General features: G+C 41.0%; 1 protein-coding gene across 1 annotated transcript in view; it reads left to right on the top strand.

Annotated features, from left to right (window-relative positions):
* The window catches only part of man2c1 (mannosidase, alpha, class 2C, member 1), a 105,900-nt gene that overhangs the window by 12,759 nt on the left and 74,694 nt on the right, over positions 1 to 18,447 (top strand). Inside the window, exons 6-8 of the mRNA XM_069902252.1 lie at positions 788 to 965; positions 2,215 to 2,404; positions 4,706 to 4,812. Of these exons, the coding sequence (XP_069758353.1) occupies positions 788 to 965; positions 2,215 to 2,404; positions 4,706 to 4,812 (475 nt within the window). The remainder of the gene's footprint in view (positions 1 to 787; positions 966 to 2,214; positions 2,405 to 4,705; positions 4,813 to 18,447) is intronic.

Below are 18,447 nucleotides of genomic sequence, written 5' to 3'. Positions count from 1 at the left end.
GGAAAACTATCCTTTTAGTCTTGGTTCAGGTTAGGTTCTGATATTTGTTTCCCTGCTTAAACTGGGAACGTGAACTATGTTATCCACGTGAAAGAGGACAGTTGCTCGAGCAAGATGCAGGGGGAGGATGACCATTTGAATTTCGGATTAGAGTGTTCAATAAGTAAGGTGATTGATAGCCTTGGGCCATTAATCTTTCCACAGGAGTTCTATGACGAGCGACCTGGCCGCTACATCACAGTGGGGTACAGTTGCTGTAGATCATTGGATTGGAAGTCAATCCACAGGGCAATAAGAGAGGCAGAAGAATCGGCAGGCTGAGAACCTGCTCTATCCCACGGGCACTAAGCCTGCTGAACGATCAGTTCCGTCCGAAAATCAAGTATTATTTAACAATATTCATTTAGGTACTGCATATAAATCAGTACATGTGCTGTGTCTAGATATGTGTTTGCATGTTTTTGCACTGAGGACCGAAGAACATCAGTTGAATTTTACAGTTGTATGATGATACCAAGAGCCCACCTCACTGACCAAAGATAAAGAAGGAAAAACCCAACCCCAACCAACCAATTTTCTCTTGCATCCGTGCCTGCCTGTCCTGCATCGGACTTGTCAGTCGTGGACATACCCCTCCATAAATCTTCGTCCGCGAAGCCAAGCCAAAGAAGAAAGAAAGAATGGTGAACTTGTATCCACTCACTCCAGTTTCTGCAAATGTTATAGCTAGCAATCTTTGATGGAGGACAAGGCAAATTTTTACTGGAAGTATTTTTTTACTCTGCAGCTTGGAGTTGTATGTAGAACTGGCATGCAACGGATTGTTTGGAGCAGGCCAGGGCTCTATGATTGCACCCCCTGACCCACAGCGCAAGTTCACTCTTCACAAGGCTGAACTGGTGGTCTTCAACAGGGCTGTTCATAAACTACTGATTGATTTCGAAATTCTCCATGATATGGCAAAGGTATGGATTGTTTTGAATGCTTGTGTCAGCTTGTTTAGCAGCAACAACCTTGCTTTCAATACTGGATCCTTGAAAGTGTAACAGCCTTCTACAGTAGGCGTCTGAAACCCCAGACTGCTCGGGGATTGGGTTGGATCAGATTTTCCGGAATGTTGGGCGGTATTTTAAAATTCATGTTTAAGGACGAATTTCATTGCTTGTAGATGGAACTTGGAGCCTCCACTGCATCCGCAGCACTGCTTGACACTTCTTTTGCTTTCTTTAAATACTTTCATATATTTCCTCGTTTACAACTTTGTAATTTCTTTGTGATAAGATTATTCTGCACCACGCGTAGATGTATGACGTCTTGAAGATTGAAGCTGTGGTTCTGTCCACACGTTCAATAACCGTTTCTATGGACTTCTCTGTAGTCGCCTTTTTTTAAATCGTAATTTGTAGACTTTGCCATGTTGTTTGTTTCCATTACAACAAAATTGCTCACACCACGTTCTAGTTTCTTAATTATTTCAAGTGTCAACATGTTCCTCTTTCTCTTCACCATGCGAAGTTAATCTACTTTAGGATCCATTATTATGGCTTTGTAAAGATGTATAATATATGTGGTTGCGACTGCATCTGTAGACGCACACACACATACTCTCTCTCTCTCCATCTTAAAGAAGATCAATGGTTAAAGAACCTATCTTAATGAGATTTGCTTAGAGTTCATTTTTTGCAATTTTTACTGTTTTATCCAATTTATGTTCCATTGAATAAAGTTTTAATAAATCTCGTACAGCAAGTACAAATTGTACTGAGACCTACGATACATTAAAAAGAAAGTTAGAAAGAAAAACACTGTACTAAATATCTAATTCAATCCCCTCCCTCTAGAGGCGACTTGACTAACACAAACAGTCCAGTTCTAGTAATAACAAAAAAGGCCGGTAAACATCGGGGTCAAAAACTAGTTAATTTTGAAAGTAGTTGGGAAAAGAACCCGATAAAGAAACAAAGTTAAGAGTTCCTAATACCTTGTAAACTGGGTTAGTGGGTTAGAGATAGATGGAAGCAAGTTCACTTGGCAATCTGAGAATATCTTTGTTCTGTCAAAAGTTTAATATCACTGTTTATGCTTTACTAAGACTTAGCACAAAATTGCTTCTAGCTCAACATCCTCCGTGAAGTACTCCTGATTTTTAACAGTGGTGGATGGAATAATATCGTTTTAGTATTAATATCTCCTTTTTCCCACTGTACTGCCCAGTTTCTTGGCTGTGAGAATCAGCGCAGCTATCAAGCATTGTACACCGCGAATAAGATGGTAAATGCCTGTGATGTCACAGACCCGAGCACCTTTGTCAAAGTTCACCGATTAGCCAATTCTTTCCTTCAGCAAAAGAATGGGGAGAGTCAGCATGTGGTGCATGCAATGGGACACTGCCATATTGATACAGGTCAGTGGAGATTTGCGTACATTTAATTTGCAAATACATGCAAGAAAACTGAGGTCCTCCATCAGCCAGCTCCCCACCATGACTACCAGCCCCCCCACATCTCCATCGGGCACACAAAACTCAAAACGGTCAACCAGTTTACCTATCTCGGCTGCACCATTTCATCAGATGCAAGGATCGACAATGAGATAGACAACAGACTCGCCAAGGCAAATAGCGCCTTTGGAAGACTACACAAAAGAGTCTGGAAAAACAACCAACTGAAAAACCTCACAAAGATAAGCGTATACAGAGCCGTTGTCATACCCACACTCCTGTTCGGCTCCGAATCATGGGTCCTCTACCGGCACCACCTACGGCTCCTAGAACGCTTCCACCAGCGTTGTCTCCGCTCCATCCTCAACATCCATTGGAGCGCTCACACCCCTAACGTCGAGGTACTCGAGATGGCAGAGGTCGACAGCATCGAGTCCACGCTGCTGAAGATCCAGCTGCGCTGGATGGGTCACGTCTCCAGAATGGAGGACCATCGCCTTCCCAAGATCGTATTATATGGCGAGCTCTCCACTGGCCACCGTGACAGAGGTGCACCAAAGAAAAGGTACAAGGACTGCCTAAAGAAATCTCTTGGTGCCTGCCACATTGACCACCGCCAGTGGGCTGATAACGCCTCAAACCGTGCATCTTGGCGCCTCACAGTTTGGCGGGCAGCAGCCTCCTTTGAAGAAGACCGCAGAGCCCACCTCACTGACAAAAGGCAAAGGAGGAAAAACCCAACACCCAACCCCAACCAACCAATTTTCCCTTGCAACCGCTGCAATCGTGTCTGCCTGTCCCGCATCGGACTGGTCAGCCACAAACGAGCCTGCAGCTGACGTGGACTTTTTTACCCCCTCCATAAATCTTCGTCCGCGAAGCCAAGCCAAAGAAAGACATGCAAGTAACAGTGAGAAAATATTATCTTCTGCTTTCAGAATTCACTTCATTTATTTCCCCAAATTGGAACCTTCCAGTTTCTATATATATACCTGTTCTACACACCCGTTCCTTGTGCAAACTATTTACTGGGCTGCAAAGCACCCTAAATGTAAACGTAACCAGGTCTGTGGATGTCAGAGAACTGGAATGACACATAGGAGTGCTGGAGAAACTCAGCAAGCCATGTCAAAGCAATAGGCAGTTGATGTTTCGGGCCTGAGCCTATCAGGGATGCTGAAGGCAGGGCGAATAAGAGGATATGGTCGGGAGGAGGGTAACAGGTGATGGGTGAAGAAAAGAAAGGAGGTAAAATATGATAAGTGGAGGGGCCAGAGGGCTGTGAAAGATGCTCCCTGATAGAAGGAAGGGAAGAGGGGAGTAAGCTAGAGGAAGGAAGGTGTAAGAGACAGGCAGGGGAAAGAAAAGGAATTAAAAGCATGAGGGAAAGTGAGGGGTGGTGTGTGGCAGGAGAGAAAGGGAAGAGAGGGATACCGAAAATTGGAGGTCTGTATTGATACTGTAGTGGGACCCTGGTAAGATGGAGTATAAGGTAAAAGCACAATCCTGGAGAAACTCAGCAGGTCAAACTGTACATTATGTAGCAAAGATAAAAGATACATGACCAATGTTTCGGGCTTGAGCCCTTCATCAAGGTATGACAAGGTACATCTTAAAGTTAAGACAATGTAGGCAGGCATGGCCACCCTCCTACATTTTCCTTATACCTTGATGAAGGGCTCAAGCCCGAAATGTTGCTATGTATTCTTATCTTTGCTACAAAATGTATGCACCGTTTGACCTGCTGAGTTTCTAGGGCATTCTGTTTTCACTTCAATCACAAAGTTTGCAGACGCTTATGTTTTACTCCATGGAGTATAAGGTGTTGCTTGTCTAATTTACGGGTAGCCTCGACCTGGCAGCAGTACGTGAGGCCACATATGGCTGTGTCAGTGTGGAATTGGTGGCTGCCCACTGGCCATTGCAGCAGACAGAGCGAAGGGATTAACCCCAATCTGTATCCAGTCTCCCTATGTAGGGGAAACTGCACCAAGAGCACAGATTCAGATGCTGAACTTGGACAGATTGGGAGCCTCAAATGGTGGTAAGGACGGAGGTGAAAGTGAAACGTTTCTCGCGGTCACAGGAATAAGTACCAAGTTCAAATTTCAAAATAGATTTTTTTTTGTGAACTGAAATGTGACTGAATCAAGGCAAATAGATGTGGAGCTTGTGTATGGAGCTGTTACGTTTCAACTGATAGCTGGGGCAGGTTCAAGAAATTGACTGGTTTCCCATGACATTTTGTTTTCTTCCATTAAACAGCTTGGTTATGGCCGTTTGAAGAAACCATTCGAAAGTGCGCTCGCAGCTGGGTGTCTGCAGTGCGATTAATGGAGACAAATCCGAGCTTCATTTTTACTTGTTCACAGGTAAAAAAAAATTTTTAATTCTGATGCTTTATTTTATTTTTCTACTGTGATAGCTGAGAGTGAAATTAATCTTCAAAACATGGATGCATTTGGCAGTCCAAACATGAAACTTTGCAGACTCTGTTGTTGAAGTGTACTTTATGCAGCAAAAATAACCAATGTTTCGGGCTTGAACCCTTCATCACGGTATGAGGGAAAAGTAGACAGACGCCCAAACAAAATGGTGGTGGGGTGAGGGGCAGGGAGGGGAGCGCAGGCCCCAGGCTGGAGGTAGTAGGTAGATAAGGGAGGGAGGGTACACCAGCAAACGGGGAGAGGGGGCTGGCTTTGTGAATGGAGAGGGAAGGGGTGGGGAGCTGAAGGAAAAACAGAGGGAAGGAGGAGGAGAGAGAAAGAATGGGGGATAAGCTAGCAGAAGCCAGAGAATTTGATGTTAATGTCATCCAGTCAGAGAGGGCCCAGGTGGAAAATGAAGTATTGCTTCTCCAATGTACGGGTGATCTTGGTGGGACAGAACATGAGGCCAAGGACAGACATGTCAACGCAGGAGTCGGTGCAGAATTGAAATGGTTGAACACTGGGAAATCCATCGTTGATGCAGACAGAGCAAAGGTGTTCAGCGAAGCGATCTCCCAGGATGTGTCCAGTCTCTCCGATGCAGAGAAGGTCACAATGGGATGCAGGGCACAAAGCTGATAAATTGGGTTATGTATCTTTATCTTTGCAACATAAAGTATACTGATTGACTGTTGAGTTTTAACCAAGACATAGACCAGCATAAGAGACAAGGGCAGGAATATCCCTTTCAGCTTCCCCTCATTGTGCTGTTTGAAGATCAGTGGTATTCCGTCATTGGAATCCTGGAACTTCCTATCTACAGGAGGCATAATGGCACAGCTGCTGTCCCACAGCTCCAGTTACTGGGGTTCAGTCCTGACCTGGTGTGTGTGGAGTACGCAGGATCCCCCTTTGACTGGATTTCCTCCAGGTACTCTGGTTTCCTTTTCTTTTTCTTTTTCAATCTTTTTATTATTATTATAATTTATAAACACATACAGTTCAAAGAGATATAAAAAATACATAGTAAGTAATGAATTAATACAGAGATATTAAACAATAATATTACAGAATAAAAATATATCATAAAAAATTTTTTTAGATCAGTTTAGGGTGTGAACTATCTCTAAAAAAAAAGATATAATTAATAACAATATATGAAAAAAGAGAAAAAAAAAACCCCAAAAAAGAAGAAAAAACAAATCTGAATTAAAAAAACTTTAAAAAAAAAACCTACAGATATAGCTAAACCATGCCGATCACTCCTATCTCATCTTACAGCCCAATTATCATACATAATCATATAAAGAAAACAGAGCCAGATCAACTCACCACAAATGAAAATATTGAATAAATGGTCGCCAGGTTAACTCAAACTTAGAAGGGGATTCATAGACAGAGTTTCTAATTTTCTCTAAATTTAAACATAGTATAGTTTGGGTAAACCATTGGAAAACAGTGGGAGGATTAACCTCTTTCCAATTTAATAGTATAGATCTTCTAGCCATTAGTGTAAGAAAAGCAATCATATGATCCGCAGGAAGAGATAAATAAGTCAAATCGATCATAGGTAATCCAAAAATTGCAGTAATGGGATGTGGTTGTAAATCAATATTCAAAACAGTAGATATAATGGAAAAAATTTCCTTCCAATAATTCTGTAAAGAGGGACAGGACCAAAACATAGGTGTAAGGGAAGCTATTTCCAATTGACATTTATCACATATAGGATCGATATGAGAATAAAAGCGATGGAGTTTATCTTTAGACTCTGGTTTCCAAGTATGAGCCAAGGACATACCGGTGAATTGGCCACTGTAAACTGTCCCTCATGTAGTGGGTAGTAGCATTGATGGATACAGAATGGGGGTGGTGGTGAGGATGGATAACAGGAAAAATTTAATGAGAAGGGTTGTTTTGAGTTGGCATAGGCATGATGGAATAAATGGTCTCTGTGTTGTAAGAAAATATAACGATACCTGACAAAGTGAGATACCACTACCAACATTACCCTGTATCAATTCAAGAAAATGGCTTGCCATCAACTTCGATGAGAATTAAGTGCAGATACAGGTGCCTAACCTTTTATCCAGGTTTCCAAACTCAGGCAACCTCCAAAAACCGGAACTTTTTACGGTAATGAAAATGCCCAACCACCTCGCTCCTAGCCCCTCCTGTCCATTGCTCTGATCTGTCTGTCCATCCCCCCCCCCCCCCAGCCATCTGTCCATTCCCATCCCCCCATCTAACTTTTGACGTTGCAGCAGGGGTGCAGTGCTGCCATGGCTGGAGTTCACTCACAGCGGCGGCTGGCGACAGCTCAATGCGGAAGCAATGACCGTCTTCATTACCCATAATCCCTCGCAGCAGGAGCCGCTTTGCCAGGACCGGAGCAGTTCCAGCTGCATGGGGATTATGGGTAATGTTACAAGATCAAACCAGCAACCACAAAGAAGTCTGTATCACACAGGGGTAAAGATGAACAATTACTTTATTAACAAAAATTCACCTTCAAACTTTAATTCAAAATCCCCCCCTTTTATAACAAGGCCCACTGGTTACTATGCAAATTTCTATAACGGTGTAAAACTAATAAATTCCCCAGCCTATATATAACATATGTAATTAAAGTCTAAACTACACTTCCAACCAGCCCACAGAAAAACTTAGACACAAAACTCACAAAACTTCGATCTCAACCGAACCAAAGATCATAAACAAAATTCAGTTTGTTTGGCAAATTGAAGCCAAAAGATCTTTGTGAGAGAGAGAGAGAAAATTTGAAGTTGTCTTGTGTTGCTGCAGAGAAAGGGGAACCACTGACTTGGTCCGGAACCTTCTGGCTGCCTTCAGAATGTTCATCCCTTTGAAAATGCCCAACACTCGAAACTGGCCTCCAGACCATGACTCATGCTATGGGCCTCCTTCCACTCCACAGCACCCCCCAGTGGTGGTTTATCATCCAAGTCCAGAAATTTTTAGATCATTTTCTGCACATGCTCAGTCCGTCTCCCACTCTCTCTGCAGTCCACCATCAACTTGGCTCTCTCAGGCAAACTGTAACTTTTCAACACAAAACCACACAACACATAGGCCAATACACAACACAGAACTCTGTAACAGTAACGAAGACGGCCATTGCCCCCGCATTGAGCCAGCTGCAGCCTGTTTCTCTCCCACGAGGCACTCGAGGCCAAGAATCACCTTTCCACCGAAGGTAAGAGAGGACAGGGATGGGGGTCTGAGCTAGTTTTATTTTGAAGTTTTACTTTAAAAAAACATGCTAGTGATTATTATTGTCTTTATCTAAATTCATTTAATACCCCGCACCCCCTGCTTTGTGCGATTTTTGAAACATCGCATTTGCTTAAAGGGACCGCCATTTTAAAATGATTCTGAAATCTGGAAGATTCTGAACAACGGCAGGTGTCCGGTCCTGAAAATCCCTAGTTTTAACAGCAATTTTGATTCATTCTCATCAATATCTTAGATTCCTTGACCATCCATTTCTCGCAGGCATACGTGAGTGTAAGTGGACTAAAGCTTGGTCTGATGTGGTGTACAACTCCGTAATTGTCTGGATTTAGAACCATAGAAAACTACAGCACAAAAACAAGCCCTTCTTCTCTGTGCTGATCCTTTTTTTCCATAGTCCACTGACCTACACCTAGTCCATAGCCTCCCATTCATGTACTTGTCCAAATTCTTCTTAAATGTTAAAATTGAGCCCATATTCACCACTTCAGCTGGCAGCTCATTCCACACTCCCACCACTCTGTGTGAAGTTTCCCCAAACGTTCCCCTTGAACATTTCCCCTTTCACCCTAAACCTATGTCCGCTGGTTTGTGTCTCACCTACCCTCAATGGAAAAAACCTACCTACATTTATTCTTTCTATACTTTTAAATACCTTGATCAAATCTCCCCTAATTTTACTACGCTCCAGGCAATAAAGTCCTAACCTGTTTAATCTTTCCCTGTAACTCAGAATCTGAAGTCCAGACAACATCCTAGTAAATCTTTTCTTCACTCTTTCAATCTTATTGATATCTTTCCAGAGGTTAGGTGACCAAAACTACACACAATGCTCCAAACTTGGCCTTAGCAATGTCTTCTACAACAATTTTTTTTGTGTGATTTGGTTTTTTCCCACGTTCCAAAAACCAGTTTAGTAGGTTAATTGGGAACCTGGGTTTATTTGGGCCTGTTACTAAGTTGTATCTCTAAATTAAATTAAGAGCCCCATTTTGATGATCTAGCAGCGGAAGAGGTGCAATCCCTGTCCAGTCCCTATACAGTATGGCTCCCACCAATGTTTTCTTTTCCTGTGCTTTTCCTTAATTTCACCCAGACTGGTCCGACTTGATTTCCTCGGCCTTCATTTTTTATCCCAGTATTTAAAATTGCCCTACACCCACACCTCTCCCACCTATTTAAAAAAAAACTTGCTTGTTACTTCTGAAAGTTAAAATGTTGTGGAATGTGATATTCCTAACTGAGTCAATTTGTAACTGAATATCTGTACTAGCTGAAGTTCATTTTCGACCAGACGAAAGAGCACTTCTGTGGACCATGGCATGCGAGCGCACGCGTACACACACACACACGCACATACAGTAAAACCCCAAATATCCGGCACCCATGGGGATTGTTAGATGCCGAATAAGTGAATTGGCTGGTTGCTTGAACTGACCACAAAGGCCCGCCAATTTTAAACGTGTATTTTTAATCTATTTATTTTCCGTGGGTTTTTTTTGCCAGTTGCTTGAGGCTGCTGGTTGCTTGAATTCCGGATTACAGGGATTTTACTGTATTTTGGGATGGTTTACTTGGATACAAGATGGTGTGCATCAATCTCACAGCCTGTGGGAAGAAGCTGTTTCCCAGAGTGACAGTCCCGATTTTGATGGTCCTGTACTACCCCGTGGTTGGAGGTGGGTCAAAGATACTGTGCGCTGGATGGTAAGGGTCCCCTATAATTCTTTGAGCCCTTTTTAAGCAATGCTCCCGGTAAATAACAAAGGCAAGGGAGATCCTTGTAATCTTGTAATCTCATTAAATATACACAGTGGCATTTTGATGATACTCTGTGTTGACTTTAAAGTTATTACAATGTTCCCATTTCACCTACTTTGTTGTTAATGTAAAGTTAAAGCATTCAGCTGAAGAGCTTTCGATTGCCTTTGCACCATTTTTTTCCTCCTGCTCTGCTCTAGTTGGAAGTATGTTTTGTATGCTCTTTCCCCTCATGACAGGCTATCATGACTTTGACCCATTTTGCTACCCTATGCTAATGTTTTGCCATTTCTTATTATCATTTCCCCTTATCTTTTAGTATAAAGCTTTACTTCGACCCTTTGTTGTTAGTATACAAGAAAATCTGTAGACGCTGGTGTCTAGTGCATTGCAAACTCAGCAGGTCCGTTGAAAGTGAAAGACGGTCGACGTTTCGGGCCTGAGCCTTTCTTCAAGAGGGCTGAAAATCAGGCAGGGGGTGAAAGGGATGAGATGGTAAAAGGGAAAGAAGTTGAGAAGGGATAGGTGGAGAGGGCCAAGGACAAAGAAAGCTAGCTCTCTGATAGGAGATTGTTTTGTTGAGCACCTTCGCTCTCTCCACGACAACAGCAAGGAGCTCCCAGGGGCCAAACACTTCAGTTCCACACCCCATTCCCACTCTGTCCTATTTGTCCATGGCCTTGTGTTCTGCCAAGTTGAGGCCATCTGCAAATTGGAGACACAACACCCTGTATTCCATTCAGTCGCTCTCCATCCACACAGCATCAATATCAATCTCCAATTTCCATTAAACCCCACCCCTGGTCTCTCTCTCTTCCCCTCAGCTCCTCACCCACTTCCCTTCTATTGGAGAGCTACCCTCTCAGCTTCTTTCACTTCCATCTCTTTGAAGGCAGGTGAGGGCCATTGACCACAGGCTCTTGGTTCATTTGCCCAGCTATCTCCTGAACCATAACTGTACTTTCCACCACTGCAGAGTAAATATCAATGAAGCCTGGATGAAAAGGGAAACCTTTCAAACAATCCAGCACCTGGCATTTGTTCTTCGCCATTATTCTTCACATCACACTTGAATTTTCTTGTTCTCCACCTATTCCGTGGCACTGTAATGCCAACATCTGAGACGTTGGGAATACCCTGAACTACTTTTGTCACCCCAGGCAAGGCAAAAGAGTACGTACTCATCTGCAGAACAATTACAAACAAGATTTTTTTTTTTAATAATTTTTTTTTCACACTGAACCATATCAACCAAAATATATATAAACGTTTCTAATTAAATATATACAATGGCATTTTCTCCTTTTTTTTCCCCCTACCTTCCCTCCCCCCTCCAAAATCATTAAATATTCAACATATACAATAAACCCATTAAACGATGTCATCACACAATGCAAAATAAACAAGAAAAATTGTCATCTACTTTTACACATAGGGGGTGGAGGTCCAAGGCAAGCTCTCTCTGTTATGTTCCATGTATGGTTCCCAAATTTATTCAAATAATGTGACTTTATTTTTTAAATTGTATGTAATTTTTTCCAATGGAATACATTTATTCATTTCCATGTACCATTGCTGTATTCTCAGGCTCTCTTCCATTTTCCAAGTTGACATTATACATTTTTTTGCTACTGCTGAGGCTATCATAATGAATCTTTTTTGTGCTTCATCCAGTTTGAGTCCTAATTCCTTACTTCTTGTATTACTTAGAACACACATGTCAAACTCTGGCCCGCGATATAATTATATTTGGCCCGGAAGATCATTTCAAAAATGTATTAGAGGTGGCCCGCCCTGCAGCGAGAGCCGATGCTGTTTTTTGGTAATGTCACCCCCACCATCCTCCCCCTTCATTGCACATCCTTCCCCATTGTAACACGAGAAATTGTAACACGAGAAGTCTGTTGATGTCATCAGCCGGCAAGGCAGTTGGAAGGCTCCCCGCACAACCAGTCACTTCTCCCACCTGTCGAGCGGTGCGGCGGATGGGCGGCGCCTGTGATTTCCTGTCGGCGCGACAGGTATGGCAGCCTGTGCACGGCCCCCGGGCAGTGCGAGCCCCGCGCGACTGGCACCAGATGGCCCTTCCAAAGCGCGAGCGCACTTCTCTCGGTCGCCATGGCCTTCAGCGCTTGCACCCGCGCGGACCCCAGGGATGGCTGGTTCGGCCCTGCACGTGAAGAGAGAGATGGTGGCTGTCCGCAAAGGCTGATCGGCAGCGTGCTGGGCCTGAGTGGGTGGGTAAGCAGGGGTGGGCAGAGGGTGTAGGTGAGGAGTAATGGGCAGGGGAAGTTATGGTGGTGCGAGGGGCAGTTAGAGGGAGGGATGAGTAGAAGGAGGGGTGGATAGGGAAGAGGTAAAAGGGGAGGGGCAGGGCGAGTAGGGGAGGGGTGATTAGAGGGTGAGCGACGGGTAGAGGGAGAAACAGGTTGAGGGGAGAGGCAGTAGAGGGGCGTGTATAGGATGGGGTGGGTAGAGGCAGAGCGAGTGGAGTGAGGGGTGAGTAGAGGTTGGGTAAAGGACTGGTCAGGTAGAGGGATGGTGGGTCGAGAGTGAATAGAGGCCGAGAGCTTGAGGAGTGAGCAGGAAATGCTGAGTCCTGATGCAGGCCAAAATGGACACAGCCTGTGAATGCTGACTACATCTCCACAGGGACCAAATAGGTTTCCCTCAGGTCAAGCAAAGGGTGAACTTGAGCTACCTACTCCTGACCTGTAACATTATCCTCCTAAAGTTATATCCTAAAGTTTAACATTACATATGTTGAAAGAAGAGAAAACATGCAGATGTTGAAAATTTTCAATAAATATTTAGTTCGGCCCTCGACTTAGTCCAAGTTTTTAATTTTGGCCCTCCGTGAATTTGAGTTTGACACCCCTGACTTAGAAGAAAGATCTCTGGATTTTTTGGTATGTTGCTTTTTGTGATTTTATTTAATACCTGATTTAGATCTTCCCAAAACTTTCCCACTTTCTCACATGCCCAAATTGCATGTCCTGTTCTTCCCATTTCCTTCTTTCAGCGAAAACATCTGTCTGATAATGTTGGATCCCATTTTTAAAAAACTTTTGGGGTGTGATATATAACCTGTGTAACCAATTATACTATATCATGCGTAACCTTGTGTTTATTATATTCTTCATAGTTCCAGAACATAACTTGTCCCATGTTTCATTTTTTGTCTTTATGTTTAAATCCTTTTCCCACTTTTGTTTGGGTTTATAGCTTATTTCATCATTTTCCTTCTCTTGCAACTTGATGTATATGTTGGTTATAAATCTTTTAATTATCATTGTGTCTGTAATCGCGTATTCAAAGCTGCTTCCTTCAGGAAATCTCAGACTGTTTCCCAATTTATCCTTTAATTAAGCTTTAAATTGATGATATGCAAACATTGTACCATGAGTTATTCCATATTTGTACTTCAACTGTTCAAATGTTAATAAATTATTTCCCAAAAAAACAATTTTCTATTCTTTTTTCTCTCCCATTCTCTAAAGGAAAGGTTATCTATTGTAAAAGGGATTAGCAGATTTTGCGTCAATAGTTAATTTGGTATTTGGTAATTCGTTTTTTTCCTTTCCAAGTGGATCTTCTTCCATATATTGAGTAAATGATGCAGTACTGGTGAGCTTTTATATTGTACCAGCTTTTCATCCCACTTATAAAGTATATGTTCCGGTACCTTCTCCCCTATTTTATCTAGTTCTATCTTAGTCCAGTTTATCCCTTGTCTGGTAAAAATCTGATAAATACCTTAATTGTGCTGCTCTATAATAATTTTTAAAGTTTGGTAACTGCAAACCACCTTGTTTGTACCTCTCTGTTAATTTATATAACGCTATCCTCGGTTTCCGCCATTTTGACAAGAATTTCCTGATCATTCTCTTTAGTTCATTAAAGAATTTCTCTGTTAAGAGAATTGGTAACGATTGAAATAAGTATTGTATCCTTGGGAAGACATTCATTTTAATGCAATTTACCCTCTCTATCAACGTTAGCGGTAATTCTTTCCAATGTTCTAAGTCTTCCTGCAATTTCTTTATTAGTGGCTGATAAATTAATTTGTACAAGTGGCTTAAATTATTAACTAACCTAATACCTAGGTATCGGATTGCTTGTGTTTGCCATTTAAATGGTGATTCTTTTTTAAATTCTGTATAATCCGCATTACTCACTGGCATCACTTCACTTTTATTTGTGTTGATCTTGTACCCTGATATTTCTCAATACTCCTTCAATTTCTTATGTAGTTCTTTTATTGATATTTCTGGTTCTGTTCAGTATACTATGATGTCATCTGCAAATAAATTGGTTTTATACTCCTTTATTTTTATCCCTTTTAATTTTTGTTCTTATCAGTTCTGCCAATGGTTCTATTGTTAAAGCGAACAGTGAGGGGGAATAATGGACATCCCTGTCTAGTTGACCTACTTAATTTAAATTGGTTCAATACATATCCATTTACTGTTACCTTCGCCAATGGTCCATTATATAATGCTTTAATCCAATTAATATATTTTTCTGGTTGATTGAACCTCTGTAATACTTTAAATAAATAATTCCATTCTACTCTGTCAAAGGCTTTTTTCTGCGTCTAAAGCAACAGCCACTGTTGGCTTCTTATTTCCTTGAACTGTATGAATTAGATTAATATGTTTACAGACATTATCTGCTGTTCGTCTTTTCTTAATGAATCCAGTTTGATCTTGTTTTACTATTTTTGGTACACAATTGGCCAATCTGCTAATAATTTTGCTATTATCTTATAGTCTGAGTTAAGTAGATATATTGGTCTATATGATTCTGGTGTTGATGGATCCTTCCCCGTCTTTGGTATTTCTGTAATTATTGCTGTCTTACATGAATCTGGCAAGTTTTGTGTTTCTTCTATCTGGTTCATTACTTCCATGAGAGGAGGAATTAATAACTCTTTAAATGTTTTTATAGAATTCTATTGGGAGTCCATCCTCTCCAGGCGTTTTATTGTTCAGCAGCCTTTTTAATATATCCTGTACTTCCTCTATTTTAAATGATATTATCAGTTTGTTTTGTTTCTCTTCTTGCAATTTCGGCAGTTCAATTTTAGCTAAAAACTCTTCTACTTTATCATCTTTCCCCTCGTTCTCAGTTTGGTATAATTGGTCATAAAATTCCTTAAAGTTCTCATTAATCTCCATTGGATTATATGTAATTTGTTTGTCCTTTTTCCTTGATGCCAATACAGTTCTTTTAGCTTGTTCTGTTTTAAGTTGCCAGGCTAATATTTTGTGTTTTTTTTTCTCCTAGTTCGTAATACTTTTGCTTTATTTTCATTATGTTCTTCTCCACCTTCTACGTTTATAATGTTTCGTATTTTATTTTTTTGTCCACCAATTCTCTCCTTTTCATTATATCATCCCTTTTTACTAGTTCCTTCTGTACTTACTATCTCCATTTCCAAATGCTCTATTTCCCGATTGTAGTCCTTTTTCATCTTAGTCACATAACTTATTATCTGCCCTCTAATGAATGCTTTCATTGCGTCCCATAATACAAATTTGTCTTTCACTGATTCCGTATTTATTTCAAAATATGTTTTAATTTGGCGTTCAATAAACTCTCTAAATTCCTGCCTTTTAAGTAGCATGGAGGTTAACCTCCATCTATATGTTCTTGGTGGGATGTCCTCCAGTTCTATTGCTAATAACAGGGGTGAATGATCAGATAGTAGTCTAGCTTTATATTCAGTTTTTCTAACTCTCCCTTGAATATGGGCTGACAACAAAAACATATCAATCCTTGAGTATGTTTTATGCCTACTTGAATAATATGAATATTCCTTCTCTCTTGGGTGTTGCCTCCTCTATATATCCATAAGTTTCATTTCCTGCATTGATTTAACCATAAATTTGGCCACTTTATTCTTTTTGCTAGTCTTTTGTCCTGTTTTATCCAATATTGGATCCAAATTAAGGTTAAAAATTCCCTCCTATCAATATATTCCCTTGCGTATCTATAATCTTCAAAAAAATATCTTGCATAAACTTTTGATCCCCTTTATTAGGTGGATATATATTGAGCAAATTCCAAAATTCTGAATATATCTGACACTTTATCATTACATACCTCCCTGCTGGATCTATTATTTCCTCCTCTATTTTGATTGGTATATTTTTATTAATTAATATAGCTACACCTCTAGCTTTTGAATTATATGATGCTGCCGTTACGTGTCCTACCCAGTCTCTCTTTAATTTATTATGTTCCACTTCATTTAGATGCGTTTCCTGCACAAATGCTATGTCTATTTTTTCTTTCTTCAGTAAATTTAATAGCCTCTTCTGTTTAATTTGGTTATGTATTCCGTTAATATTGATAGTCATATAATTCAACATGGCCCTCTCATATCCTGATTACACCTCATTTCCGCTTCCTCACCACCGCCATCCCCCTTTTCCCCACTTTCAACTCTCAGTTTTCCCTTTTTAAACTCAATGTATGACAACACATTTAAAACATAAAATACTTCAACAACTCCCATATCCAATATTCCCTTAACCCCAAATATCCCCCCCTCTCTGAGTTGCTCCTTATCCCTTGCCGGGCAACCACAACTCCCCTTTCCATTTGGATTGTGAACCTACTCACAAGCGTCAACTGATTTCGCAGTGACAGTTATTCTCTCCCCTCCAACCACCTCTGTCCCGAAAAAACTTTTATTTACACATATATATCAAAGTTCTCCCTTTTTTTCCCCCTTCCTTCCTTCCCTTCTTGTTCCCTTCTTTAGTTCTTTGCATATTCATTGTTTTTAATCTTTATATATATTTTATTGCCATTTTTCATTCTTGTTACAACTCTTCATCTTTCCTTCTGTCATTCAAGCGTTCTGCAAATTCTTGTGCTTCCTCCGGATCTGAGAACAGTCTGCTTTGCTCCTCGGAGATAAATATTTTAAGCACAGCTGGATGTCTTAACGTAAATTTATTAACTTTTTTCCATAGGATCGATTTTGCTGTATTAAACTCTTTCCTCTTCTTTAAGAGTTCAAAACTTATGTCTGGGTAAAAAAATAATCTCTAATTTTATTCCTTGCCCACTCCAGTATATTTTCTCTTGTCGTATATCTCAAAAATTTTACTAAGATGGATCTTGGTTTTTGATGTGCCTGTGGTTTCGGAGCTAGTGTTCTGTGTGCCCTTTCTATTTCCAATCCTTCCTACATTTCTGTCATTCCCAGGAGCTTTGGGATCCATCCTTTTATAAATTCCTTCATATCTGTGCCTTCTTCATCTTCTTTTAGGCCCACTAATTTTATGTTGTTTCACCTACTATAATTTTCCAACATATCAATTTTCTGAGATAACAACTCTTCTGTCTCTTTAATTTTTTTATCACTTCCTTCCAATTTTCCTCTTAAGTCGTTCACTTCCATTTCTACAGCCGTTTCTCATTCTTCCACATTCTCTACTCTTTTCCCTATTTCTGTCATGACCAGCTCTAATCTTTACATTTTATCTTCTGTACTTTTCATTTTTCTTTTAATTGCACTAAATTCTAATGACAGCCATTCTTTTAATGCTCTCATTTGGTCTTCAAAAAAAGCTTTATCTACATTCTGTCCATCTATTTTACCTTCTATTTCTCTGTGCAGATCTTCTTCCTCTTCTTCTGTGTCTGTACCTGTGTTTGTGTCTTCTTCTTCGTGTCTGTGTCTCTTCTGATTTTCCTGATGAGTTGCTTGCCTCACTTTGCTGGGCTTCTTCTTGCTTGGCTTCTTGCTGTTGGTCCTCTTCTTCTGAGCTGTTCATCTGTTGAGCTTCCTGCTGCTGCTCTTCTTTCCTTTCACCCCGTTGACTTTCTTTCTCACCTGGTACTTCACTCCCTCTCCTGCCGCTTTCCTCCTCTTCCATCTGAGAGTCTTGGTGTCGGGCATCCCTCAGCTGGTCGCTCCGTGGTTTCCTGCTCCTCGGCTGAGCCCCCCTCCCGTTGGTGTTTTCCTTCTCCTTAGATTGTGCACAGCGCACTTTTATTTGGCTCAGAGAGCCATTTTTGCAATCCACCAGTCAGGGGGTTGCGACTCTGCGAGGCCGTCACCAACCTCTGAGATTGGGCTCTCTTCGCCACCCCGGCTCCTTGTTCCGTCGTGCAGGTAAGGCCTTCTCCTTTCTTTTCCGGCGTTTTTTCTTCTTTTTTTCCTGTTGTTTTTATTTTTTCCTTCTTAGGTGCCATTTTCTTTCTCTTCTCTACAAATTTATCTTTTATTTCTTATATTTTGTATTTATTGAATTTTGTCTTTTTTTAACTTTTTTTCTTCTTTTCTGGAGAGGGCTGGTTTTACCCTACCGACCACTACTCCATCACGTGACTCCTCCTTCAAACAAGATTAAATTCTAATGCTGAGCCAACTTATTAGAAAGGCTCAAAGATGAGAGATTTTAATTGCATGATTATATAGCAGAAGCTAGGATATCTTCACCAGAGCAAAGAAGGGTGAGAGGAGATTCATAAGGGTGCATAATCAGATGAGTATGGCGGAGATGTTCCCATTATAATGCAAGGAGAAGGGTACAGAGGCAC

The sequence above is a fragment of the Narcine bancroftii genome, chromosome 11, assembly GCF_036971445.1.
Source record: "Narcine bancroftii isolate sNarBan1 chromosome 11, sNarBan1.hap1, whole genome shotgun sequence".
In the NCBI taxonomy this organism is placed as follows: Eukaryota; Metazoa; Chordata; class Chondrichthyes; order Torpediniformes; family Narcinidae; genus Narcine; species Narcine bancroftii.
Note: the sequence above shows the minus strand (reverse complement) of the source record. Positions and strands in the feature narration are given on the sequence as shown.